Below are 27,807 nucleotides of genomic sequence, written 5' to 3' on the forward strand. Positions count from 1 at the left end.
CTGCATGTACAAAACAACCCTGTTAGGTGGAGAAAAAATGACCCTAACCTAACTTGCTTGATAGGCATATTTCAAATTTGCAGGGAAACCTCATTAAGTTTTAGGTGATCCCACGTGATTAAATCCCAGGGAAACAGAATCACCACTGTTCTACCATTAGCACCAAACTGCAAAGGTGGAAAACTGGACATAGTACCATATTTCAGGCTACTGAACTAAACATCTTTTATTGTGTGCCCAAAGGCTCCAAAAAGTCTTAAATTAAACAATGGGGAAAAAACACAAAGTCCTAGAAATGTGTCTGGCACCCCTCGTCTTAAATGCGCGGACTTAAAAGTAAATTTCCCGGTCCGGATGGAACTTGCTTCCAAGTACGTGGGCTTAGTCATATGATCTAATACATGGTTGTGAAAAGTAAAATAGTAATTGAGCAACTTGAGGCCAGTTCCAGACTGGCTCATGAATTAACATACAGGTCTATCTCTAATTGCAGGTAAGACATAGGACTTGTACAAAAAAAAATGTACATATTTTTGGTTATTAAGTTGTCACTCTGTTCAGCAGCCTAGCCATTCCGATTTCACGTTGCCGACTTTAACGATCTTCAGACTCTGGTCTTCCAGTTTGAGATAATACCAGTCCTTGAAGAAGTAGCTGAAACCTGCAAGGAGAAAAATAAAATCTTCCGTTTACAGAACATCCTTTTGGCTTGGGCATGTTACCGAAAAAGGAGGCCGGCTATTCGTCATGGAGTCGGTCAAAGGTTTTGTTTTGTTAGCCTGTCAGTAGGTTTGATGACCCAACCACCCTGCAGAGCTGCTAATCTTTCTGTTTGTGAAGTGTCCCTGTTAAACAACTAAAGACTATTTTTACTGTTTAATGCAACTGATAAAAGTGGGGAAATGCAAAGTGTATGCACAAAGTTTAAATGACCAAATTCATGCTATTGCATTGCATATTGACAAACAAAAGGACAGCTCAGTCAGAGCATAATTTACCGTTAGAATTCTGGAGGGAAAAATCTCCTCAGGGCACGAGTCACTGGGAAGGCTTAAGGCCGTGGTGGCGAACCTTTGGCACTCCAGATGTTATGGACTACAATTCCCATCAGCCCCTACAATTCCCATCAGCCTACAATTCCCATCAGATGTTATGGACTACAATTCCCATCACCCCATGCTGGCAGGGGCTGATGGGAATTGTAGTCCATAACATCTGGAGTGCCAAAGGTTCGCCACCACTGGCTTAAGGGCACCAACGATCCCCCACCCAAATCCCAAAATTCAAATTCAAAATGATTGCAAATTTCCCAAAAGTTATTACCGGTACATTTTTTTTACTAGTAAATCTCCCCTTTCCCCATTTTATGCGTCTTTGAAATAGAGATGTCTGCATATGCAGAGCTTAAATTTGATAGTTAAACTTTTTTCCCCCCTCAGGAAAGTATGTCTAAATATGGTTGTTGTGGGTTTTTCCGGGCTGTTATGTCTAAATATCTTTAACGTTTCCCCCCCCCAAGGAATTTTGATCTCACTGCAGTCTGTGCTGTATTCTGTATTGAGTGGTATTGAGTGGTATCTGCTGGACACAAATCATTGAGACAGCCCAAAAAAGCTCAGGAAAGGTCACACTTCCTAAATTTCCTTATAGCAATGAGAAGTTTTAATTGAAGAGAAAAACCTGTCATGGTTGCCAGCAGCATGCCAAGCAAACTGTCTAGGGGCCTTTCCCCACTTACCTTAAGCCCCGCGCTACTTGAGGAGAGTAGCGTGGGGTCCCCCGGCACTCCCCATGAGAGGGGCGGCAACAGTGCAGCTGCCCCGACGCTGCCGCTGTCGAGCCCCCTCAGTGCGCGGCATCCCTGGCGCTCTTGCAAAGGGCTCCTTTTGATGACCCCGCGCAGAGCGCGGGGTTGTGGGGACGCCCGGGCGCGTGCCAGGGATGCCGCGCGCTGAGAGCAGCGCATGGCATAGGGGGGATCATGCTGAGTGGGGAAACGCCCTAGGTGACAACTGGTAGAAAGTGCCGACAAGTCACAGCCAACGTATGGTTATCCCATTGGGTTTTCAAGGCCAGAGACAAACAGAGGTGGTTTGCCATTGCCTGCCTCTGTGTAGCGACCCTGGACCTCCTTGGCTATCTCTCATCCAAGTGCTAACCAGGGCCACCCCTGCTTAGTTTCTGAGATCTGCTGAGATCAGGCTGCCTTGGCCCATCCAGGTGAGAATAGGTGACCCTCTCAACTTTTATGTGGCAGATTGAAGTAACAGATCTGGTAGCTGTCTCTGTATAAGGTGGCAACCACCAGCTTACCTGTGCCACTCAAATCCAGAACAGCATCCAAGTTGTCCGGAACACCATTCCAAGCATCTGCAATTAATTTGGGGAAGCCGGGATCCATTTTCTTCTTTACTTCATTGTACCTGTAAAAGATGTTTCAAAAATCCCAATGTTATGGTTGCTTGGATTTCGCAACAGAGGTTTCCAAATAACTATCACATCAAAGTCATGTCTAGAAATTCAAGTAAAAAGAAAACTACAAATGAATGATGAAAACAATTATGGGGACAAGGGCTCTCTCTTTCCGGAGGCCACCGATCAGGAATGCTCCAGCTTTATATCTCCTGCATGGGGAGGACAGCCAGATGTTCTTCAAGCTCCCTTCTAATATGAAGTTACCAACTCCATGTTGGGAAATTCCTGGAGATCTGGGAGTGGAGCCCAGGGGAGGTAGGAATTGAGGAAGGATGACACCTCAGGATGGATCAATGCTTCAAAGTCCACCCTCCAAAGCTGCTGCTTTCTCCATGAGAACTGATCTCTATCATCTGGAGATCAACTGTTACCCTGAGAGATCTCCAGATCCACCAAGAAGTGTGCAAGACTATAATACACACAATACAAAATGGCTGTCATGTGAAAAGATGGCCATAGAAAGAGAAACCAGTAAAGCCTAAATATTCCTCTCCCCTCCCCCTCCCCAGGCCTTCATATATCTACTTCCTCAGTAGAGTCTTTCTTGGTCTCTCCTGTTCTTGGTGGTAACAATTCCTTGCTGGTACGGACACTTCTTCGCTTCGGAGATCTGAGGAGATCTGGCTTGACCATGGCACCTGCCCATCCAGGTACAGATTAGCTGTGGGCAGTGGTGGGATCCAAAAATTTTAGTAACAGGTTCCCATGGTGGTGGGATTCAAACTGTAGCGTAGTGCCAATGGGGCTGGGCGGGGCACGACGGGGGCGTGGCCGGGCATTCTGGGGGCGGGGCATTCCTGGACGGGTTGTGGCAAGGACGCAGCCTCTGCGCCAGTCCTTGGGCGGGAAACGAATGCACGCAGGCGCAGGCTGCCACGCATGCCAGTGCACCTCCTGCTAGACTGCTTCAAGTTCTGTGCACTACTGCTGAGAGGAGGGGTGTAACTAAGGCAAAAATCATGTGGCAAAATCACCAATTAGTAACCCCCTCTCGGCACACACAAATAATTAGTAACCTACTCTAGGGAACCTGTGAGAACCTGCTGGATCCCACCTCTGGCTGTGGGGGAGAGGGGGAAAGCACCCAATGTCTTACCTCCAAAATTTGTCCCCTGCAAAAATGTAAGTCTTCTTGTTTTTGCTCCAGTTGAAAGCTGCGTTGACCTGTGTCACATCAGGAGGCAGTCCTAGGCTGGTGAGGCTCTTTGGATAACCTCTCTCCAAAGTGCTCGCTGAATAGACCCAGTATTCATTCCCTATGAAAACAAGGCATTGGGTGACAACGATATCACAGTTAGAAATGAGTCAACTGGAAAGAAAGGTGTTCTAGATTAGAGGTTCTTACATTTCAGCACTTAAAACACAGTGGTGGGATTCAGCCGGTTTGCACCGCTTCGGGCAGAACTGGTTGTTAAAATGGTGCTTGTAAACACAGTCAGTTGTTAAATTATTTGAATCCCACCACTGTTAAAAGAAGGGCGAGGGGTGGGGATGAGAACTATGAGCTGATTACCTCCTAGAGAAAGGGACTCCTCCCAATGAAAGATAATTTCCTTTCAGGAGGTGGTGGGAGGTGCCCTCAAGTCACAGCCGTCTCATGGCAATTCAAGAGGGCTTTCGAGGTAAGAGACAAACAGAGGTGGTTTGCCATTGTGTTCCTCTGCATATGACCCTGCTTACTTCCAAGATCTGATGAGATCAGCCCACACCATCCACATTAGGGCTGTATCTCATAGTGTAGCCATCTTATTTACTGGGAGTATCTATCTATCCATCCATCCATCCATCCATCCATCCATCCATCCATCCATCCATCCATCCATCTATCTATCCATCTATCCATCCATCTATCTATCTATCTATCTATCTATCTATCTATCTATCTATCTATCTATCTATCAATCTTGCCTGCCTGCCTGCCTGCCTGCCTGCCTGCCTGCCTGCCTGCCTGCCTGCCTGCCTGCCTGCCTGATTTAACATCCCTCTCTTTCCTGGCAAAAGGATAACCACCCAGCATGGTGTAGTGGATAAGAGCAGGTGGATTCTCATTTGGAGATCTGGGTTTGATTCCCCACTCCTCCACCTGAGTGGCAGAGGCTTATCTGGTGAACCAGATGTGTTTTCGCACTCCTACATTCCTGCAGGGTGGCTTTGGGCTAGTCACAGTTCTCTCAGGACTCTCTCAGCCCCACCTACCCCACAAGGTGTCTGTTGAGGGGAGAGGAAGGGAAAGGAGCTTGTAAGCTACCTTGAGTCTCCTTATGGGAGAGACAGGTGGGGTATAAATCCAAAACTCTTCTCTTTCTCTTTTTTTTTAAGTTTTGCAGCACAAGTTAATTCATGAGAGACTGAACTTTGTTTTTTTTTGTTTGTTTCTGAGTGAAGCTTTTTGCCACTGGACTATGTAACAATGCATATGTAAAGAAGACTATAGTTTTTTTTTTTATTTTAAGTGATCATTTTTAAGGTAATGCTTGAATTTGCTTGAGATTTGAACAGCAGGACTTTTTGTCAGGGAACATCAAGACCACTTGACCCCCTGACCTTTTTTAGCAGTTTGCACCATTTGGGATTTTCGTTACAGTGAACTAATTGCATTTCTGCAGCAAACAATATTTAAGTCTCTTTTTTTTTTCTCCCAGCGGTCCCCAGCTGGGAAAGGAAAAGGAAGGTAATGCTTGGACAGACAAATGAGTTGTTTTGGCTACATTCACTCTATCTAGTAATCCAAACTCAAATGCCATTCAGACATATGGGATTCATTATCTATCTCTTCTCCGCCCTTTAAAGAAACCGTGCAGCCGCATGCAGCCCTGGTAACTTTCTTTTCAGCATATCTGGAGATGTTTAGTCATGTTGCAGAGGACAGATTTTGCTAGCTCAGTTGTTTAAAACATTGACAACAACCTCCCTGCTCCAACAACTTGGCTAACGCAGCTGCAAGAAATTCATGTAAATAGATTCATGCAGTGTGTGTGTGTGCTTTAATGGGCTGAGGATTCTTCTTTCTGTTTTCATTGTGTGTGTTTTTTTCAATCTGGAAAGCTGCTATATTAGATGCTTGGAGACAACATGGTTTTGGATTTGGCAAATAACAAGGGTATCATTCTTAATACTCTCATTCTCCGTAGGTGGCCCACGTCAAAGAACCCTGACGAGATGTGGGCAAAACTCAGCACTATGTTTCGCAACATGGAGATTTCTGATTTCTCACAGTGGGAGCCATATGTTTTGGAACTTATCTGCAAAGGCAGGTCTGCCCCGCTTCCATAAAGCAGATCCAGACCATCCTGGTATTTATTGCATGTATCTTATCTGCAATATAATTAAATTCGCATCATGCTCATCAGGAAAGGTGGCATTCCTGCAGCCCAAATGGAACAATGTCCCCCACTGCTTCCCATTGCATTCTTGTTCTCGATCTTCTCACTTATCCACTGAACATCTGTTTCTATCTGTTGCTAATGCTGAACCACTTCCAGTCATGGTGGCCACTCTGATATGTTCCACACTTTCTTAACAAACACCATTGAAGCAGAAAGGTTGCTAAGATGGAGTGAGGTTACTCACAAAAGCAGAAGATATATACAGTAGAGGACAACTTCCAAGGGAGGAGAGGTCTCGACCAGAACTCAGCATCCTTCTAAAATCTTCTTGGCAGCATGGAAATTCCAAGTATCGTGACTCTTTCCAATGCCCCCTTGACAGCCTGGTCATGCCTCCACCGCTGCTTCGCTTGGGGCGTCACTCCCCCCCTTTCCCCATGGGCGCTACGCCACTGCTCTTTCCAGTATTCTTAGAATAACATGGAAAACTAAGACCACAAGTAGGAGCCCAGACTGTGTTGTCTCTTTGTGCCCTCATCTCTTTCCCCCACCCATGTTTGAAAGGAGGCATACCACAAGCTCCTCCTACATGACTCAGGGATGCTCACATCATTCTGAGATACAAAAAATTGCATTGCCTTCTACATGCCTCTCTTTGGCCCCTTCCGCACATGCGGAATAATGCACGTTCAACCCACTTTCACAATTGCTTGCAAGTGGATTTTTCTATTTCGCACAATAAAATCCAGCTGCAAAGTGCATTGAGAGTGGACTGAAAGTGCATTATTCTGCATGTGTGGAAGGGGCCTTTGTCTTGACCTGGGACCTGTCCTCTGACCTCTCCTCCCTGTGTGTCTTTTATTCTTCTCACTCTCCCCATAGCTTTTCATGGAGTCCCTACAGGTCTCTCCTGTAGATATAACGCCTCATACTTCTATCCACACAATTCTAGATCAGCCAGATACTCGTGTTAGGGAAGGTACTTTGGAGGTTAACCTTCTCTTTCCCCTTTTGTCTGCAAACTGAATTTGAATTTGAATAAATGTAACTTTTTTTTGCAATATACTACTTGGGAGATTTATTTACTGCAATCAAAATCATACTTCTTGGACTGGACCTATATAGGACCTTCCTATATTAACCACATATCCCCCTAAGGCAGTGATGGCGAACCTATGGCACGGGTGCCAGAGGTGGCACTCAGAGCCCTTTCTGTGGGCACATGTGCACAGAGTTCATCATGTGGGGGGGTGGAAAATCACCCCCCCCCATACTCACATATAGGCTAGCCTGGGCACGATCTTTTACCTGGGAGTAAGTTCGTTGCTGGCAATGGGGTTTGCTTCTGAGTAAACCCTCCTAGGGTCGTGATTCACCCATTTGAAGTGTTGCACGGTTGCTTCACCAAGCTTACTCCTGAGTAACGTGCGCCTCGGAGCCAACCATTTTTTCTCAACTAAAACCTCAGTATTCAGGTTAAATTGCCGTGTTGGCACTTTGCGATAAATAAGTGGGTTTTGGGTTGCAGTTTGGGCACTCGGTCTCGAAAAGGTTTGCCATCACTGCCCTAAGGTGATACCCTTTCAGGTTGCTATTTAAGAGGGCTTAACACAACACAGTACACACGCTCCTTGCATTTCCACCTTCAAGTTGGTGCTACCTGAAAAGAAGACAGTTTTCTCTTCCTGAGGGGCCTCATAAACGGCGTCAACTTTTTCTGGTACATCAGCCCAGAACGTTGCAACCAGCAAAGGTCCGGTGGGTCTTCCCCGCTGGTTCGCAGTCCTCCAGATGAACCTAGGCAGAAAGATCACAGAGGGCTTACAAAGAGCCGATTCATCAGCACATCTGTTTCTCATTATTGCTGGCGAAAGCGCATGCGTGCGTTGAATGTGTACATACACGCGCATAAAATCCATCAGCGACACAAACATATAATTACGGGGGGAAGGCGTTTGAAAAAAAACGCACGATAACTCAGCAGCCTTATTTTACTCCGAGCACCGTTTCCCTCCAACAGACCTGCTCACGTGCCGTGTGTGGTGTTAACCGTTTATTACCGTTGCTTTAGCGCTCACATTAATTCCGAGCATAGTACCCAAAAAATGTATTTGGTGCTTCAATTATCCCAGCAAATAAACCCATTTACAAGGCACTTAAATTCTTCCAGCCATCCCCGTCGCTGCCGGTTGAACAGATGGATATGCATTTGGCAACCGCCAACGTTTGTACGGTGTCCATTACCCTGGACAATTATGATTATAGCAACTCAAAAGATCAAATCTAATGACCATCTATCAAACAGCTTGGCTGTAAACGAAACCCAGAGCATTCAAACCATTCATCAGAGGAATAAAAAAGGGTTCATTTACTAGCTGTTTTCTGTATGGGAAGTATCCTCTTCCAATTTACGAGCATTTAAAAAAATATAAAACCCCACAGTTTGATTTCTGTAGCGGTACTCAAGGGCAGGCGGCACCAGATAGTAACAAGGGAGCTATTGTGGATTGGAGTGTGGCTTCTCCCTTTTCCTGAGTCCTCTTTGATGAACAGGAGCATAACGATGAGCATTTTGTTCAAAGGACAATGAGCCTCATACCAGCTGAGCAGTTTCACAATCAACAAGTTTTGCGGGATCCCCTGTAATAAGATGAGGCTCCCATTTGGAAGATGTCGAGCAAATTGACGGCCCCCATTAAAGTTTTTTTACAAGCGCTGTCCAATTTTAGACTCAATGAAATGGCAGCTGGATCTCAAGAGGGGTAGGGGTGGGGGGAGAACGCCATAGCCCCTGACAGGAACATGACCCCCATGGGAGTTTCTAGCACATTATGGGCATAACGTGGCTTTGTGGGCAAAATCTGCTGCATCTATCACCTCTGACACAGCTACTGAAAACACACTGGCAAAGGCAATCTCCACTGAATTGCTGGAAGGAAACCTAAGGCCACACAGTTGGCCCCATCTTTTCTTCTGGTATTTTATGTATATAGGATGTGTAGGATTCTATAGGACATTAGTGGCGAACCTTTGGCACTCCAGATGTTATGGACTACAATTCCCATCCCAGCCCCCTGCCAACCTTACCCCAGGTCCAATTAGGCCATGCTGGCAGGGGGGAGCTATTAAGATGATGTAGTCCATAACATCTGGAGCGCCAAAGGTTCGCCACCACTGCTATAGGATTTCCTACCATTGTGGGGAGAGGTCTAAAACATAAATCTCTCTCCTGAATGCCTTTGAACTGCACCTTTCCCCAAACTCCATGTTGAATTTGGGGGTGGGGAACACAGCTGAACACTGAACCCCTGCCACCGCTGCCAGTCTAGAAGATGTGGGCTAGGGGCGGGGCGGGGGAGGGGTCAAAGTTCACCGTCTCCCTCCCAGCCATTTGGCGCATTATGCCGGCGGCTGACAATTGTGACTTAACTCATTTTTTAGAGGCCTCTACACAGCAGGGAGGCATTTGCATTTTTCAAACCTCCGCACACTGTTGGGAAGGCTCTTTGGGAAAGGCGGCCAGTGCGGCAGCTGAACACCCGGCTGTTGGATGGGGCTGCTAAGCTGCTTGAGAGAACTATTTCTTATTATGGGGTAGCGGTTAAAGCTGGTGCACTCTAATTTGGAGAACGGGGATTTATTAGGCTGACCAGACGTCCCGCTTTTGGCGGGACAGGCCCACCTTCAAACAATTTGTCCCGCATCCCACGGGTTATTTCAATTGTCCCGATTTTTGGAAGGCTGCCACACTGCCTTCTGGGGTGCAAGGCAGTGCGGCAGCCTCCTGTGTGCGCGGCCGCAGGAGCATGGCCTTCTGGGGCGCTGCCGTTTCTTGCCCTGTCACAGGGCAGGAAACAGCAGCGCCCCAGAAGGCAGTACCCACCTGTCCCGGTTCACAAAGGTGACCATCTGGTCACCTTAGGTTTGATTCCCCGCTCAGTCACTTGAGCTGTGGAGGCTTATCTGGTGAAGTGGGTGACCTTGGGCTAGTCACAGTTCTTCTGAGCTCTCTCACCCCCACCCGCCTCACAGGGTGTTTGTTGTGGGTGTGGGGGAAGGAGATTGTAAGCCCCCTTGAGTCTCCTTACAGGAGAGAAAGGGGGGATATAAATCCAAACTCTTCTTCTTCCTCTCTATTGGGAAAACAATATATGAAAAGACCAAGTACACAACCAAGCCACCCCAAGCCACCAAACTTCTACGACCGTGATCTATGTTTATGTTTACAAATTAAATAAATAATAATAATAATAATAATGTCCCCCATGGTTTCCTCCTATCGCCAAAATACACATCTGCCAATCCAATCATGGCTTCCCCACATTACATGTGGCGGCCTGCTTCTTCGAACATAACCCTATTGACACAGGAGATGAACTGGTTTGCAGTTTCTATCCATTTACTTTCTGCGCTAGAGTTAATGAGCTAGAAAACAGAATTTTCGTCCTGCAGGGAAAATTCAAGAGCTGCAACTTCAATAAGGGAGAGAAGTCTGGGCATTCTGCCACTTCCAATGACTATTAAGTGGCTGGATATTTGGAAGTTCCTGTTCTGCGTCTGCCTGGATGAGCTGTTTGGTTTTCTCAAAGCATACAAAGCGCTCATGTTTCAGCACATAAACTAGGGCTGCTTCCAAAACCACTGGAACACATCTAGCCATTTGAAAACGTACGCCTTTTTTTAAGCAACTGCAACAACGCGATAACCAATGACATCTTTATCACTGCTGATTTCCCATCACTGGATAAACAGGAGAGCCAGACAGGACTTCGAACACGCTTGCTACTGGTAGAAATGAAGATGATCCCCCAAAAAGAGACATGAGACAAAACACCAGAGGGAAGGAGTAGTAGTAGTAGTAGTTTGGACTTATATCTCACCTTTCTCTCCTGTAAGGAGACTAAAGGCGGGCTACAAGCTCATTTTTCCTCCTCTCCTTACAACAGAAGCCTTGTGAGGTAGGTGGAGCTGAGAGAGTTCTGAGAGATCTGTGACTAGCCCAAGGTCCCCCAGCAGGAATGTAAGAGTGCATAAACACATCTGGTTCACCAGATAAGCCTGTGCCTCTCAGGTGGAGGAGAGGGGAATCAAACCCAGTTCTCCGGATTAGAATCCACCTGCTCTTAACCACTACACCATGCTGGCTGTCCACTGGCTCTTAGCCTGGGCAACAGGTGCCTTTGGTCTGATCTAGCAAGATGGTTCTTATATACCCAAGGCCGGATTGAGACCTTTAGAGGCTCAAAGCACTGAAAAGATTACGGTATATCCCCATACATTCTATATGCGGTTCAAAATTAAAGCAACAGTAAACCGTAAAATAAATATATTCCAATGAATAAGCATCGTTATTTGTATGAAACAAAATACCTGTTATTCCACTGCTTTCTTGCCTTGAAGATACATAGCGTTTAAACTTACACAAATCAAAGATGCAAAATGATGTTTACTATTGCTTGCTTATAACTTTACAAAGTTTTCTACTGTATTTTTTAATTGCAAAGTCTTTGATTGCATCCTTGAAATTAATCTGACATAACAAATCTTCTTCATTAGGTATCTGAGGGCGTTTCCCCACTCACCATGATCCCCCCTATGCCACGCGCTGTTGCCGCCCCTGTCATGGGGAGTGCCGGGGGACCCCGCACTACTTGAGGAGAGTAGTGCGGGGCTTAAGGTAAGTGGGGAAAGGCCCTGAGATGAGGACGAAAAAAATCCTTGATGGGGCCCACTTTGCTTGAGGCCTGAAGCACGTTAATACAGGGCTGTATGTACCAAATATCACCCATTTCTCTTCTTACCGATCTTTGAAGAAGAATATTTCCCCTCTTATTTGAGCGATTGCATCAAAGACTATATCTTGCTTGCACAGTTCGGGTGTGACTGGTCCAAGTGTAGGACTTGGGCCTGGTCCAACCTCCGTAGACCCTCCTGCAAGGGAAAGAAAGGTTAGGAATGGAACGATGCCTTTGGGAGGAGAATGTGGACATGCCTTTAAAGTGGAGGTGCCAATAACAGTGGAAAAAAACACTTTTCTTTCTAGTTTATTTTCTGATCTCTTCTGCAGGGGTGAGATTGGTGATGATCAGAAGCAGGGCCTTCTTGGTGGTAGCAGCTTGCCTGTGGATTACCCTCCTCCATGAGATATGCCTTTCCTTCCCTCCCAGGCCCAACTTTAAAAGGCAGTCCTGAAGGATACCAGGACTAATGGTATCAAAATCTGGAAAGAGGTCCCAGAGAATTTACATGGTCACATTCCCCCTGTCCATCTCCTGGAGCAGGTCATCCATCAGGGCTGTTTCAGTCTCATAACCAGGTGTGAAACCAGATTGGAAGGATGCCAACAACTTGTTAACTCACCTAGCTCAGTGTTTTTTCAGTAAGCAGTGTGGGATATGATGGTATAAGAAGAGAAGAAGAGTTTGGATTTACACCTCACCTTTCTCTCCGGTAAGGAGACTCAAGGTTGCTTACGCATTCCTTTCCCTTCCTCTCCCCACAACAGACACCCTGTGAGGCTGGTGCGGCTGAGAGAGTTCTGAGAGAACTGTGACTAGCCCAAGGTCACCCAGCAGGAACGTAGGAGTGCAGAATCACATCTGGTTCACTAGATAAGCCTCTGCCACTCAGGTGGAGGAGTGGGGGATCAAACCCAGTTCTCCAGAATAGAATCCACCTGCTCTTAACCACTACAGGAGGGGTAGGTCACAGAATGACAAAAAATGTTGAGTTTTACCATAAAGTTCCTGGATTCCTTGAACATCATCTTGGGAAAGACGGAAGTGCTTGGTGTAGGTATAGATTGGAGCCATAAGTGCCCCAGGGTCTTCGGAATGTTCTAGCCCCAAGGCGTGGCCAAATTCATGGGCAGCAACCAGGAAAAGGCTATAGCCTGAAAGAAAGCAAGTCAGTTTTTAGGTTGCCCAAAGGTTGTATGGTCCATATGACCATCTAAGAAGACAGATTTATAGAATTTCTTACCACATAGCCACAGATGGTGATAAAACACGAGAACACTGCAATCAGACCTCTTTCATCAGTGACTAAGCTACTGAGGGGTTAAAGAATGACTATAAACATTCCAACTGCTCAAGGACTTACCAGTAATAATTTCAGGAGAGAAAGAAAGCATAGCAACAGATGGCTGTGTGTTGTTTTTACAAACCGATTAATTAAAGCAAGGAAAAGACACTTCTAGCAGTGTTGGTCAACTGTAAAGGACTATGTCTGTGAATTGTGTATGTGGGTGTGGAAGAAGAATGGGGAATGAGTAACCTGCTTGTGTATATTGTTTGTGTTTAATATAAACGGATGTCAGAGAAAATTCTGAACAAGGATGCTATGGAGGGTTGGACCATATTCCAGGGGGTTCTGGTCACCTATGGAGCCAGAAAAGCCACATAATTTATTTCTGTCTGCAATGCAAGCTTTCAACCACTAAGCTACCCCATGTTTCTAGAAACTATTACAGTAAAACACATCTGCAAATCGACCCAGATCTCAGTCCTAATTCTCGTCTCAAACATTGATGTTCTCTCAGGAGGCGGGCGTGGTTCTGTAGAAGTTCTGTTTCAAGAACGTTCACTTTTGTTGAATGCACGGATTGCCAAATCTGAGGACGTTTCTTGAAACGGGAAGATTAATTCTTGCACAGTCCCCGACTCGTTTGCAATCTTTGCAACCGATTTCAACGTTTCAAGCTGAGAATGGAAGTAACGGCTAAGGGGAATGTTTTGGTTTAAGCCAGGACAAATGCAATTACACCCTGGCCATGTCATGAGATTTGCAACACTTTATTTCCAGCCTGAAAACAAAAAAACCCTTTTATATTTTTTTTGTTTGAAATGTTTTTTAAGCTGTTTCTCTTGCACCGCATGAGTAGGATATTAATGCTCTTGGGCCCTTTCCCCACTTACCTTAAGCCCCGCGGTAATCTCCTCAAGTAGCGTGGGGTCCCCCGGCACTCCCCATGACAGGGGCGGTGACAGCACAGCTGCCCCGACGCTGACGCTGACGCTCCCCCTCAGCGCGCGGCATCCCTGACGCTCTTGTAAAGGGCGCCTTTTGATGACCCCGCGCAGAGCGCAGGGTCGTGGGGATGCCCGGACGCACGCCAGGGATGCCGTGCGCTGAGAGCAGTGTGCGGCATAGAGGGGATCCTGGAGAGTGGGGAAAGGCCCTTGGATAACATTGTCTATAGAGTCTTGAAAGAAGGTTGTGTGTGGGGGGTGTGGGATAATTAATTGCCTGGGAACAGGGACGTAGCAAGGGGGAACTGCACCCGGGGTACATGTGCGGCCTGCATTTCTGCCACACCCCCATCTGCCCCTGGAACGCCCTGGAACAACCATTCCATGCCCCTGCAGGGGTATGTGCCCGGTGCATCGCGTACCCCTTGCTCCCTTGTCACTACGTCACTGCCTAGGAACGTAGCAAAAAACAAGGTAAAAATGGGGAAGGATCTCATTTGAAGACAAAGAACCCAACCCCCGTACCATTATAAACACATTTATGAGAAAATGAACTACCTTGATCGGGACAAAATCCCCACTTGCGGTCGTCATCGTAGTTGCTAGTTGTGGAACACCACATTTTCCCATCTTGACGTCCTGAACTGGTACAAGCATCATATGTGTTCCCGAGGAACGTGAATGGAAACGTGCAGGGCTCTCCTTCAGAATTTCCACCCACTGTGGACATTGCTGTGAAGAAGACCAGAGAAGAGTCACCCTCAGAAAACAGATCTGTTTTCACATCTGAGATCAACCCCCGTCAGCTCTCTCATAGGAACTATACGGCTGACAAAACAGCCAATCTCTTTAGCAAGCTTAATGACAGCAACTGGGAATGACCCAAAAGAACTTCAGATCCCTGCCGGATCAGACCGGTAGCCTATCTAGTCCAGCATCCTTCTCACGCAGTGGCTGACCAGTTCCTCTGGAGAGTCAAGAGAGGGCATGGGGGCTGAGGTTTTCATTAGAATGTAAGAAAAGCCCCATTGGGGTCAGCCCAGTGGCCCATTCAGTCCCGTATCCTGCCTCCCACAGTGGCTGACTAGCTTCTCTGGAGGTCCAACAAGAAGGTCTTCATCAGAACATAAGAAGAGTCCTGCTGGATCAGCCCAGTGGTCTATCTAGCCCAGCATCCCATCTCACACAGTGGCCAATCAGTTCCTCTGGTGGTGATCCAACAACAGGGCACAGAGGCCAAACCCTTCATTAGAACATAAGAGCCCTGCTGGATCGGCCCAGAGGTCCATCCAGGTAAGCATCCTGCCTCACACAGTAGCCGACCAGTTCTTCTGGAGGGCCAACAACATGGCACAGAGACTGAAGCCTTCCCCTGAAGTTGCCTCGTCACAAGGATTCAGATGTTTACTGCCTTTACACATGGAGGTTCCCTTTAGCCACCATGGCTAGTAGCAACTGGTAGACCTGTTCTCCATGAGTCCATCTAACCGCCTTTAAAACTGTCCATGACCTGGGATGCTGGTGCACCATTTAGCGCTGCATTCCAGCCCTGGGGGTGGGAATAGGGCAGCAGCTGCACATCTGCGGGATCGCCCCTCTGCCAGGGTAAATGCCGCAGGGAGGGAAAATCTGCTGGTGCAACTGTGTGCCGCTCCCAGTAACAGTTTTGCCCCTCCCTTCCTTCGGATGGGGCTCCTTGCCTTTTGTGAGAAGATGATTGCTAATTTGCCACCTTGGAGACAGGATACAGCAAGACATAACTGACCGGTTACTTGCTCCCTATGAAATTATACAAAATAGTCACAGCAAAGAGATTGTTTTCCATGGAATAAAACCTGAATACAGTAGGAAATGTGTGCTACCTGTTTCAGGACAAAACCCAAATTTCTTATCACGGTCATAATCTTCAGTGGTACCACACCACCTGTATCCGTCTGTCCTTCCTTCCGTTGTGCAGGCATCGTAGGAGGTACTTTGAAATTTGAACGGGAACGTGCAGGGCTTCCCATCGGAATTGCCACCCATTGTGAAAAGTGCTAAAGGAGCAGAGAGGGGAAGAAATGGAAAGGTTGAAAAAACATGCTTTTTGCTATTGTCTGCTGTTCTGGATCTAAATGCTGGATCTGGGGCAACATATAGGAACACATGAAGCTGCTATTGTGAACCTGACCTTTGGTCCTTCTGTCTGTCAGTAGATTCCAATTGCAGGAAAAGAGATTCTATCTAAACATTAGGAAGAACTTCCTGATGGTAAGGACTGTTCAACAGTGGAATACTGTAAAGAAGTCTCCTCCTTCGGAGGTTTTTAAACAGAAGCTGGATGGCCATCTGTCGGGAATGCTTTGACTGTGTGTTCTTGCACGGCAGGAAGGTGGACTGGATGGCATCACCATATTTTGCATCCTGACTTAAAATTTGCAGACTGCACTGAAAACATGCCGACCATACAATTCCACTTACATTCATGAGGGCAGAATTCGGGTTGCTACTCAGAGACAGACAATGGCAAACCACCTTTGAATATCTCATGTTTTGAAAACAATACAGTTCCACTCACATTCATAAGGGCAGAATCTGGGTTGCTACTCAGAGACAGATAATGGCAAACCACCTTTGAATATCTCATGTTTTGAAAACAATACAGTTCCTCTTACATTCATAAGGGCAGAATCTGGGTTGCTACTCAGAGACAGATAATGGCAAACCACCTTTGAATATCTCATGTTTTGAAAACAATACAGTTCCTCTTACATTCATAAGGGCAGAATCTGGGTTGCTACTTAGAGACAGATAATGGCAAACCACCTTTGAATATCTCATGTTTTGAAAACAATACAGTTCCTCTTACATTCATAAGGGCAGAATCTGGGTTGCTACTCAGAGACAGATAATGGCAAGCCACCTTTGAATATCTCATGTTTTGAAAACCATACAGTTCCACTTACATTCATGAGGGCAGAACCCATATTTGCCGTCAGAGTCGAAGTTGTACGTTGTGGAGCACCAAAGGAATCCATCACTGCGCCCTGCGTCCGTGCAGCTGTTATATTCCTTATCGTTGAAAAGGAACGGAAACTTGCAGAATTCACCATCTGCATTTCCATATTTTGCTCTAACGACTTGGAAGGAAAGAAGAGAGGACTCATCAGCAGGGTCCCCAACTATAATGGGCATACTATTTAACAGCTCTTTGGCAACAGAACAAAAAGCAAAGAGAAAGTATTTCCTCAAGCTTATATTTCCAGGCAACCATGACCCAGGCCGAATCCCCACTACCGTCTTAGCCAAGTTTCAGAACACAAACTAACCAGGTTTGAGGTCGTTTGTGTTCTGAAACCTGGCTAAGACGGCAGTGGGGATTCGACCGGGGAGGTCGTCCCTCAAACCTGGTTAGTTTGTGTTCTGAAACCTGGCTAAGACGGTAGTGGGGATTCGACCCCAGTCTGGTCTATAATTATGTATTTCATTTCATTTATTTCATTTACATTATTTATAGTCCATCTTTTTCACTTGGACTAAAGGCGGATTACTACCACATCACACCTACACAGCCTGGAAAACCCACAACGTCTGTGAAAGCTTTTGACAATACATTTTTTCTAAGTAACACTGAATTATTTAGTACAGTGCGTCCAGTATAGAACTTCCAGATCAGGATTTGGCCACGAGAACAGATAGTGCCGGTCTTGTCTGTTTGATTCTGTTTGATTCCACGTAGAAAATGTATAATGGGTTGCAGTAATTATAAAGGAACCCATGTTCTTCTGTAAACACTATAAATTGTTCATTTTGATGCCTGCTTTGTAATATTGAAAGAGATCAGTTGACCATATAATGAAGTCTTGAATAAAGCCAAAATTGTAGGAGGGTTTGGGGGCAATGCCCAGTTTCTTGGCTTGGCCAGGCCTGGATTCTGTGCCTGAGGAGGTTCAACACAAGCTTGAAACCAAAGCTGGTTCTCCAAATCAGGCCAGGGATTTTTGAGATATTCCAGAATTGTACGTCACCTATTTCTTTCTCCTAGCCGATTTCTGAGCATGTTGTACCCACCCTTTGTGTCGAAGCAATCAACCAGAGCCATACCTTGTCCTTCACCCAAAGTCCAAAGCTCATCATCATCAAAATGGGAGTCACCACCGACGCCTGGCCCGGGGGCGAAAGCGTGAGCCAAGAGCCCGTCCTTGCCATCAAATGGATACCCATCTCCGTGATCTGCGCGAGAAAACACAAACAGTCAGTACCAATGGGAAATCAGATCTGAGCCCCTCGGGGATAGGGCGGTATATTAAATCAAATAAGTAAGTAAGTAAGTAAGTAAGTAAGTAAGTAGAGTAAGTAAGTAAGTAAGTAAGTAAGTAAGTAAGTAAGTAAGTAAACCCTCCAACAATAGTGAACTTTTTCAAACAGACGCCTGCAAAAATCAGACCCCCTCAACCGCCATAGGACAAATTGCTTATATTTGGAGAGGGCTAGCAGAGATGTGTTAATGTGTCTCCCTGAAGAAGAAAAAAAAAAAAAGAGACAGGGGTGGATTCCGCTTTGCATGCAGAAATATTATAATGTCCTGGAGAACCCATTTATAAAAAAAGTGTTGGGGAAGTCTCCTTAGCAATAGCCAGTGTGTGGGAGCAGCAGTGGCGTAGTGGCTAAGAGCAGTGGCCAAGAGCAGGTGCACTCTGATCTGGAGGAACCGGGTTTGATTCCCCGCTCTGCCGCCTGAGCTGTGGAGGCTTATCTGGGGAATTCAGATTAGCCTGTACACTCCCACACACGCCAGCTGGGTGACCTTATGGGCTAGTCACAAGGGTTCTCGAGAGCTCCTCTCAGCTCCCACCTACCTCACAGGGTGTTTGTTGTGAGGGGGGAAGGGCAAGGAGATTGTCAGCCCCTTTGAGTCTCCTGCAGGAGAGAGAAAAGGGGATATAAATCCAAACTCTTCTCTTCTTCTTCTTCTTCTTCTTCTTCTTCTTCTTCTTCTTCTTCTTCTTCTTCTTCTTCTTCTTCTTCTTCTTCTTCTTCTTCTTCTTCTTCTTCTTCTTCTTCTTCTTCTTCTTCTTACATAACAACAACAACAACAAACAACAACAACAACAACAACATAATTTCACTGATTCAATAACCATGTCTTTCTTCACCAGGAATTCTCAGCACTTCACTGAACCACAACCTGGGAAATAAATGAGTATCCAATCATTCCCACCTGGAGAGGGTCTTGCCAACTTCCCAGCCATGCCAACCCCCCCTGAGGGCATCCCCTCCACTGGGGTGTCTCCGAATGAACTTCATGCCTGCCTTCCACCACGTTGTTGCCTTCTCAGAGGATGACAGCCACTTTTTGGCTTCTCCTGTTACATCACCCGTTTTATTTTTCCTGGCAATCCTTCTACCTGGCAAGGACGGAACCTTCTTATTCATCCCTTTCTCACCACTGGAGTGGCCATCGAGACTTTTTTGCCTCACTCGGAGGCTGCTGGGTTTGGGATGCTGCCATTTGAAATAACTGCTGGTTAAGCAAAAGCTCGTCCACAGCTTGGCTACGAGCATCTTCTGTCAGAGGGATGCAAGAGAAAGACAGTCCACGCCTGCTAGGCAAGCAGAACTCCAAGAGGACTCCAAAAGTCAAGGAGAGCATCTTTCTCTCATGAAAGTTTAATAGTGTCAAGGAGCTGTGGTTTTTTATAACCTGCTTTTCTCTCCTGTAAGGAGACTCAAGGAGGTTTACAAGCTCCTTTCCCTTTCTCTCTCCACAACAGGTACCTTGTGAGGTAGGTGGGGCCGAGAGAGTTCTGTGACTAGTCCAAGGTATTTTCATAATTTGACTCGTGCTGCCAAGACAACCTGTTCTCCGACTACATTATTAATCCCATGCGAGCGAGGAATTATGGCAGCATATCTTCATCTGCTGATTAATCCCACCCAGAGGAGAGCCTTGGCTACTGCAAGATGTAATGTGCTGCCATCAGCTCTGCTGGAGGGAAGATTTAAGAATATGGAACGTTCTAAAAGAGTTTGTTCATGTGATAGGACTACGGTTGAAACACTTGACCATTCTTTGTTTCTGTGCCCTAAATACAATAAGACACGCATGAAATACATGAATTCCATTTTCTTGCAATGTTCTCAGTGGCATGAGTGTTATAAGATACCCAATCTCCTGAACAGCTCTGATGTGCTCTTTTGTGAAACTGTTGCAAATTTTATACTGGAAATTAGTAATTTTAACTGTATTTCTTTACCTTGTTTTGTTTTAGAATTTTGTCCTGTTTTATATGCCAATAAAGGCTTGTGTTGTTGACTAGTCCAAGGTCACCCAGCAGGAACCTAAGAATGGGGAAACACATCTGGTTCACCAGATAAGCCTCTGCCACTCAGGTGGAAGAGTGGGGAATCAAACCCGGTTCTCCAGATTAGAATCCATCTACTCTTAACCACTGCACCACGCTGACTCTCTCAAAAGGGTAAAGTACGTGGGCGGAAGAAGGAAGGGTAGAACTGGGGACTGCATCACCCCTTGGTATTTTTTGTCTTGACATATGCAAAAAAATCTCTTATCTCAAGATATATACCCCATCTTCCAAAATTGATCATGATATCTGCTTCCCCGTCACTGATGCGAGAAAATTTCAGGGGCGTGACATCACTCCAGACTTTAAAGGCTCGGGCAAAAGCATCATCCACTGTTTCAGAGTCCAAATCTGGTGTGTAGCCTAAAATCCTTAATAAGAACAAGAGAGGGGAAAATGGAAGACACAAAAGTTACTTAAGTGCGGTTAAGACAGCAAGAGATTATTTGGTTCACTGGAACTTCTTCTTATTAAAAGCCCCTGACTTCAGGAGAACAATGGAGGTCAACGGTGCCTTTCCACAATTTAAAGAGGTTCACCAGCTGCAGCTTTTTGGATCGGAGCCCGGTCGTGGTACCGGCAAGTAATGAACTCTACGGGAAAGTTCTTTCAAAAAACATTAAGCTGATTCTAGTTGGTGATAAACAGATTACTTCATAGAGGTGGCCGCACGGATCACATCACATCTACATCACAGTACAACCACTCATGTTCCATTTCTTTCTTTCACCACTGGCATACAATTCTTCCCTTCCTTCCTTCCTTCCTTCCTTCCTTCCTTCCTTCCTTCCTTCCTTCCTTCCTTCCTTCCTTCCTTCCTTCCTTCCTTCCTTCCTTCCTTCCTTCCTTCCTTCCTTCCTTCCTTCCTTCCTTCCTTCCTTGCTTCCCTCCTCCCTCCCTCCCTTGCTTCCTTCCTTGCTTCCCATCCTCCCTCCCTCCCTCCCTCCCTTGCTTCCTTGCTTCCCTCCCTCCCTCCCTTCCTTCCTTGCTTCCCTCCCTCCCTCCCTCCTCCCTCCCTCCCTCCCCCCTTGCTTCCCTCCTTCCCTCCCTCCCTCCCTCCCTTCCTCGCTTCCTTGCTTCCTTGCTTCCTTGCTTCCTTGCTTCCCTCCCTCCCTCCCTCCCTCCCTCCCTCCCTCCCTCCCTTCCTTCCTTCCTTCCTTCCTTCCTTCCTTCCTTCCTTCCTTCCTTCCTTCCTTCCTTCCCTTCCTCCCCCCTTCCTTCCTTCCTTCCTTCCTTCCCTTCTTCCTTCCTTCCTTCCTTCCTTTAAGCCTTCCATCCTCCCTCCCTCCCTCCCTCCCTCCTTCTGTTTTTTTTTCCTTTTCCCTCCCTCCCTCCCCCTCCCTTCCCTCCTTCCTTCCGTCCCTCCCCCTCCCTCCCTCCCCCTCCTCCTCCTCCTCCCTCCTCCTCCCCCCTCCTCCCTCCCACCTTCCTTCCTCTCCCTCCCTCCCTCCCTCGGGCTTCCTTCTTTGCTTCCTCTTTTTTGCTTCCTTGCTTCCTTGCTTCCCTCCCCCCTCCCTCCCTCCCTCCCCCCCTCCCTTCCTCTCTTCCTTCCTTCCTTCCTTCCTCCCTCCTTCCTCCCTCCTTCCTCCCTCCTTCCTTCCTTCCTTCCTTCCTTCTTCCTTCCCTCCATTCGTCCTTCCTTCCTTCCTTCCTCCCTCCCTTCCTCCCTCCCTCCCTCCCTCCCTCCCTCCCTCCCTCCCTCCCTTCCTTCCTTCCTTCCTTCCTTCCTCATTTTATCCTCTCAACAAGAACCATTTGAACCAGGCTGAACTGAAAGTGACTGACCCAAGGCAGGGTTGCCAAATTCCAGGTGGTGGATGGAGACTTCCTGAAATTACAACTGCTCTCCGGGCCCCGCTTGAGGGCTGGCAAGCCTGGCACTGCATCTTTCAAACGAAAGATCTCTAAAAGCACGTAGCCCGATCCCATGCATTTTTATTCGGGGGTGAGTTCGAGGCTGTCAGTCATTCCCAGGAAAGTGTGTGCTGCACAGCCATCAGGTTTCCTCTTTGGCTTTTGAGCTTTGGCCTTCCAGCCATTATCCATAAACATTATGGATTAATTAGACATTATCCGTAAACAGAGCAAAGAAAGAAAAAGAGAGAGAGAGATGCTAACACTACATGCTGAACCTCGGGCCCTAAATAGATTTGGAAACAATTAAAGAGAGCCCTGCTGTCCTGCTTTTGCTGCACTTCTCTGTTGCTTTTAACAGCCCCCGAAGAGCATTCTACATAAAACGTCCTGCTCAGCTCTCTCTGTAATTTCTAGTCTGTTTTGTCGCTGAAAGCCCGGCTGCCGGGTTAATATCTTCTCCAGCTAGAAGTGCCGGATCAAAAAGAGGGAGAGAGGGAGAGACCGAGACCCTATGGAGCCAGCGGTGTTTTGTTCCAGGGAGTGCTGCAGAGTTGCAGTAGGCTGAAGAAAGGAATAGCCATTATCCTCTTCGGAGTCGTGGTGTTCCGGAATAACCAGGGCAATCCTTTTGCCAAGAGAACAGCAGTTTTAATAGGAAACGTTAAGTCTCCGAGTTTATCCAGCTGTGTGCTCTTGGGGTTGAAATGTTACTCTGGGAAGCTTGGGCTGCCAACTTCTAGGTGGGGCCTGGAGATATCCTGGAATTACAACTCCTGGAATTACAACTCTCCAGAATTACAACTCCATGCAGGTCTTCAACTATGCAATTTTTTGTTGTTTTACCCTAGAGTTTTTTGCAATTCCTACAATGTCCCATGATATCATATCCAGTTTTTACCGGAAGTGACTTCTGCTTGCCAAGGTGATACTGTCACTCCGGTCCCCAACTTCTAACTACTCCCTGGGATTGCTGGTGGTAGACTAGCAACCCTATTTACAACTGAAATTCATCATATAGAGATCAGTTCCCTTGGAGCAAATGGAGGATAGTCTGACATTATTCCATGAAGAGGTCCCTCTGCTCCAAATCCCAGCCCGCTCTGGGTTCCACCTCCAGATCTCCAGGAATTTTCCAGCGTTAAGTTGGCAACCCAGATGTCACATCCAATGCTCACATGGCATTCACAGAAGGAGACAGTCCTAAAACTGAGCAACATTCTCTTCAGCCCACTGACTTCAATGCTTAGCAGCATGCAACTCTGCTAAGGATTATCACCTGGTATAGAATACAGAAGGAGCTGCGTGGCGTAGTGGTTAAGTGCTTGCACTACCACTCACACAGTCAGGAGTTCGAGCCCCCTTTGGGTCAGATATCCTGGCAGCTGGCTCATGGTCAACTCAGCCATCCATCCATTCCTTGGTCGGTAAATGAGTACCTAGCACACAGCTAGGGGGTAAAGAATAGCCGGGGAAAGAATTGGCAAACTGCCCCGCAAAAACAGCTTGCAGTGGTACCCCAGGGTCAAACACGACTGAAGGGGAAACTTTACCTTTATAGAATACAGAATTATTCTGGTGGACTCATTTGGTGGTCTCCAACAAGCTACTTGCTTATCTCCCCACAGCTGCAACATGAGAAATACTAAAACTGGTCCACCATACATGGCTTGTAAGAATTAACATAAGATAATGTATGCGGACAGTTGTATTTTTACTAATGGTTAGTCCATTTGTTTCTTTCTCCTCTCTGATCTCATTCAGTGTGTTCAAAAAAGGATAGTGAGTAAGGTTGCTAGGTCCCACCAGCCACTGAGTGAGTAGGGTTGCCAGCTCCAGATTGGTACATTCCTGGAGAATTTTGTGTGTGGGGGGTGGGGGTGGGAAGGGAGGCTCCTGAAGATTTGGAGGAGGGTGGATTCTGGGAATCTTAGCCGGCCACAATGGCAAGGAATCCCGCCTCCAAAGCATCCATGTTCTCCAAGGGAGCTGATCTCTTTCTGTGTGTATGGAATGAAAGTCAATAATTCAACAAATTCACTTGCTCCAACCACTGACTCTGCATGCCCCAGAACAGCAGCACCTGTTGAACTTCAGCTCTCCCTGCAGCTGTTGAACCTGAATGGATCCTGCTGAACTGGAGGCATCTCCGCTTTGGGCTTTGTCACCGAGTTATGTTCAGGAAAAAAAATATGTAGCACAACAATGTGTTTGCTAGCATCTACGAATCCTGAGTTGAAACTCCAACACTTCTGGGAACCTTGTGGGGTGAGCTTTATTGCTTCTTTTCTTTCTTTTCATTCTTCGCCAGCTTCACTCTCATTGGGCTGTCCCGAGGACAAAAACAGGCGTTGGAAAGGTGAAAAGGACAATATTTTTGAGGCAGAAAGGTCACCATCAGCGGTGGGATCCACAAATTTTAGTAACAGGTTCCCATGGCGGTGGGATTCAAACTGTGGCGTAGTGCAATGGGGCTGGGTGGGGCACGACGGGGGTGTACAAGCATTCAAGCGGGGCATTCTTACGGGGGTTTGCGGCAAGGATGCAGCCGCCATACCGGTCCTTGGGCTGAAACAAATGAATCCAGGCACAGGCTGCCACGCACACCGGTGCACCTCCTGCTAGACTACTTCAAGTTCTGCACGCTACTGCTGAGAGGAGGGTGTAACTAAGGCAAAAATCACGGGGCAAAATCACCCTCTCGGCACACACAAATAATTAGTGTTCCACGGGGAAACCGCGGACAACCTACAATCCCCACCTCTGGTCACCCTGAAATGCTGACCATTTTGCTCAAGATCTGCATAACAACAGCATACAGCTCAAGGCCTACAATTCAACAGCTTTAATCTTGGGGACATCAGTTGAGAAAGGAGGCATTGCCAGACAGTACCTGTATGTGACAGGGGCTTTTTCCCATTTCGGTTTCCTTGGGAAGAAATTATAATTGGCCACATCCGGGTTTCCACACCGAGGCTTCTTCATTGTTCCTATCGTGTTCTGATCCAGTTCCCCGGTTTCAGGCAGCCCGAAGAATTTCTGCATTTTTTTCAGTGTGTCTTTCAGCACAAATAAATTGCAGTTGTCTTTTGGGCATCCATAGTACTTGTTCAGGTATTGCTTGAAAAGAGAGAAATGCAACACAGTCACCATCCAATCAGCTTTAACCCAAGTTTGTGAAACAAAACAAAACAGATTTATTACAATGGGCAGGAATTGGCTGTAGTCAACCTTTGCAGGTGACAGAACAAGATAAATGAAACCCAATGAATTTCTTGGAAAACCTGGCTTTCCAAAGTACATGTGAAAGGGATCTGGGAGTCTTAGTAGACCATAAACTAAACATGAGTCAGCAGTGTGATGCGGCGGCCAAGAAAGCCAATGCGATTTTGGGCTGTATCAATCGGAGTATAGTGTCAAGATCAAGGGATGTAATTGTATCTCTGTATTTTGAACTGATTAGACCTCACCTGGAATATTGTGTACGGCACCGCAATTCAAGAAGGATATTGACAAGCTGGAACAGGTCCAGAGGAGGGCAACCAAAATGGTAAAAGGTCTAGAGTCCATGCCCTATGAAAAGAGGCTTAGGGAGCTGGGGATGTTTAGTCTGGAGAAGTGAAGGTTAAGGGGGGGACATGATAGCTATGTTTAGGGATGTCATGTCGAAGAGAGAGCAAGCTTGTTTTCTGCTGCCTTGGAGACTAGGACATGGAGTAATGAATTAAAGGTGCAGGAAAAGAGATTCCACCTAAACACTAGGAGGAACTTCAGGGCTGTTCGACAGTGGAATTCACTACCTCAGAGCATGGTGGGGGCCCCTCTTTGGAGGTTTTTAAACAGAGGCTGGAGGGCCATCTGTCAGGAGCACTTTGACTGTGTGTTCCTGCATTGCAGGGGGTTGGACTTGACGGCCCGTGGGGTCTCTTCCAACTCTATGATTCTATGATCCTATGAACACTACAGCATATTTATTAGAGTATACACCATCTTAGATAAAGATGTTAGTATAGTCAGTTGAGGACGTACGGTGGTTGAGATACTTGATAGGGTACCATGCATGGCCGCAGCTCCCTTGATGACAAACTCAGGTACTGATGGCAAGCTCCTTTTAATTGCCCCCTCTATTACAGTGGTGGCGAACCTATGGCATGGGTGCCAGAGGTGGCACTCAGAGCCCGCTCTGTGGGCACACGCAAACAGAGTGCCCCCCCCCCACACACACATCTAGGCTGGCCTGGGCCACTGGGCTCGATTATTAGCATTAAACCTAAGACCTAGTTTTGGGGAAGCAGTGTACGTAAACCTGTTAAGCGCTTTTAAACCCCACTGATTTTCATGCAAAGAACTAAAGCGCGATCCTTTACCTGGGAGTAAGCTCGGTTGCTGGCAATGGGGCTTGCTTCTGAACAAACCCTCCTAGGGTCGTGATTCACCCATTGGAAGAGTTGCCCGGTTGCTTCAAAGCAAAGCCACCAACTTCCACCAAGCTTACTCCCGAGTAACGCACGTCTCAGAGCCAACCATTTTTTCTAAACTAAAACCTCAGTATTCAGATTAAATTGCCGTGTTGGCACTTTGCGATAAATAAGTGGGTTTTGGGTTGCAATTTGGGCACTCGGTCTCGAAAAGGTTCACCATCACTGTCATATTATGTCAAATTCTCCCCCCACCTTTGCACTCCATCCCATCCCATTACCCTTGAAGAATAAACATTTTTTTCCACTTCCAAACTTCAAAAATGATTTCTGTTTTCTTTTGCAATCCCATTTCTTAAGGTCATGGTCGTGGAAGACCAAGGATGAAAACCTTCAGCCAGATATAAAAGGGTGATGTGCGGAATTCATCCCAGCTCTTTGCATTATGCGTTGGATCGGGTTACTGTGTGCTCTCAGTTGTGGCTTTCAGGCGTATTATTGGAGCAAGCCATTCGGTGTTCAGACTAGTCATTATACGCTCTGAGAAAAAAAAAACCTGAGGCAACTTTAAGCTGTAATTGCTCCTTCAAGCTAGACTTTAAACAACACGTTGTGAGCAATGGGAAAATGATATCTTGAGAAGGAAAAGGCTGAATTTTTCTTTTATTAACAGCATTTATCCCGCCCCATACTATCACCAATGTTTACTTTTTCTGTTTCCATTAAAGCCTCCGCAATTTCACAAAATTGTTTGCTTAGGAACTGGGCAAAAGTACCATTTTCTGGACCAGCTTTCCCAGTTTTGACAATAAGAAACAGAGTTTACTTTAACGTTTGAAAGCTGAATAGCTCGCCAGGCACATTTTTTCCATCCAGGAACTGTGGAGACAGAAAGTTATACTTGCCCTAGATACTGTGGGTTAGCAGACCTGGCTGAACGGATATCCTAAGAGAAGAGGAAAAGTTTTTTGAAGAAGAGGGGCTCCCCCACCACAAAAAACAGCACTTACCAATGCCAGTTCTTTATCTGATTTGGGAGAAATGTCCCCTGGGAAACGGATGATGGGAGATGGTATCAGATCTCTGCTGGATTCTGGTTGTCTGAGGGTGGGTGGTGGAGGAGCAGAAGTTGGTTGGAAAAGCGAGAGCTGGATGAGGAGGATTTTCAAGACACAGCCAACGAGGGTCAGGCAAATCTGGATCTCCATTCTGCTGAAAGTCTTAAGGGTCCCCTACAGCCTTTCCCCAGAAAGCAGAGCTCTGCTCCGCTCTGTTTCTTGAGCCGTAACGTCCCACCAGTTGCTTATCAGCACATCGTAACTCTTTCCGTGGTTCTCCTCCTTTTGCTTGCTCTAGCAATTCCTTTGTATGTTTCAAACATCCAGATGCGCAGCCTCCAAACCACTGCAAGAGGAAGTTG

At 46.6% G+C, this 27,807-nt stretch overlaps 1 protein-coding gene across 1 annotated transcript; it reads right to left on the bottom strand.

The window, feature by feature from the left end:
• Positions 1-211: 211 nt before the first annotated feature.
• Positions 212-27,807, bottom strand: MMP2 (matrix metallopeptidase 2). Its single transcript, XM_048515886.1, has 13 exons — positions 27,398-27,807; positions 24,863-25,089; positions 20,338-20,486; positions 17,855-17,983; positions 16,717-16,890; positions 15,634-15,807; positions 14,330-14,503; positions 12,538-12,693; positions 11,603-11,732; positions 7,462-7,598; positions 3,572-3,731; positions 2,314-2,423; positions 212-661 (listed from the first exon to the last, which is right to left on the bottom strand). Exons 1-13 carry the CDS (start codon positions 27,593-27,595, stop codon positions 558-560), a joined length of 2,022 nt encoding a protein of 673 aa, XP_048371843.1. The 5' UTR covers positions 27,596-27,807; the 3' UTR covers positions 212-557.

The sequence above is a fragment of the Sphaerodactylus townsendi genome, linkage group LG14, assembly GCF_021028975.2.
Source record: "Sphaerodactylus townsendi isolate TG3544 linkage group LG14, MPM_Stown_v2.3, whole genome shotgun sequence".
Taxonomy (NCBI): Eukaryota; Metazoa; Chordata; class Lepidosauria; order Squamata; family Sphaerodactylidae; genus Sphaerodactylus; species Sphaerodactylus townsendi.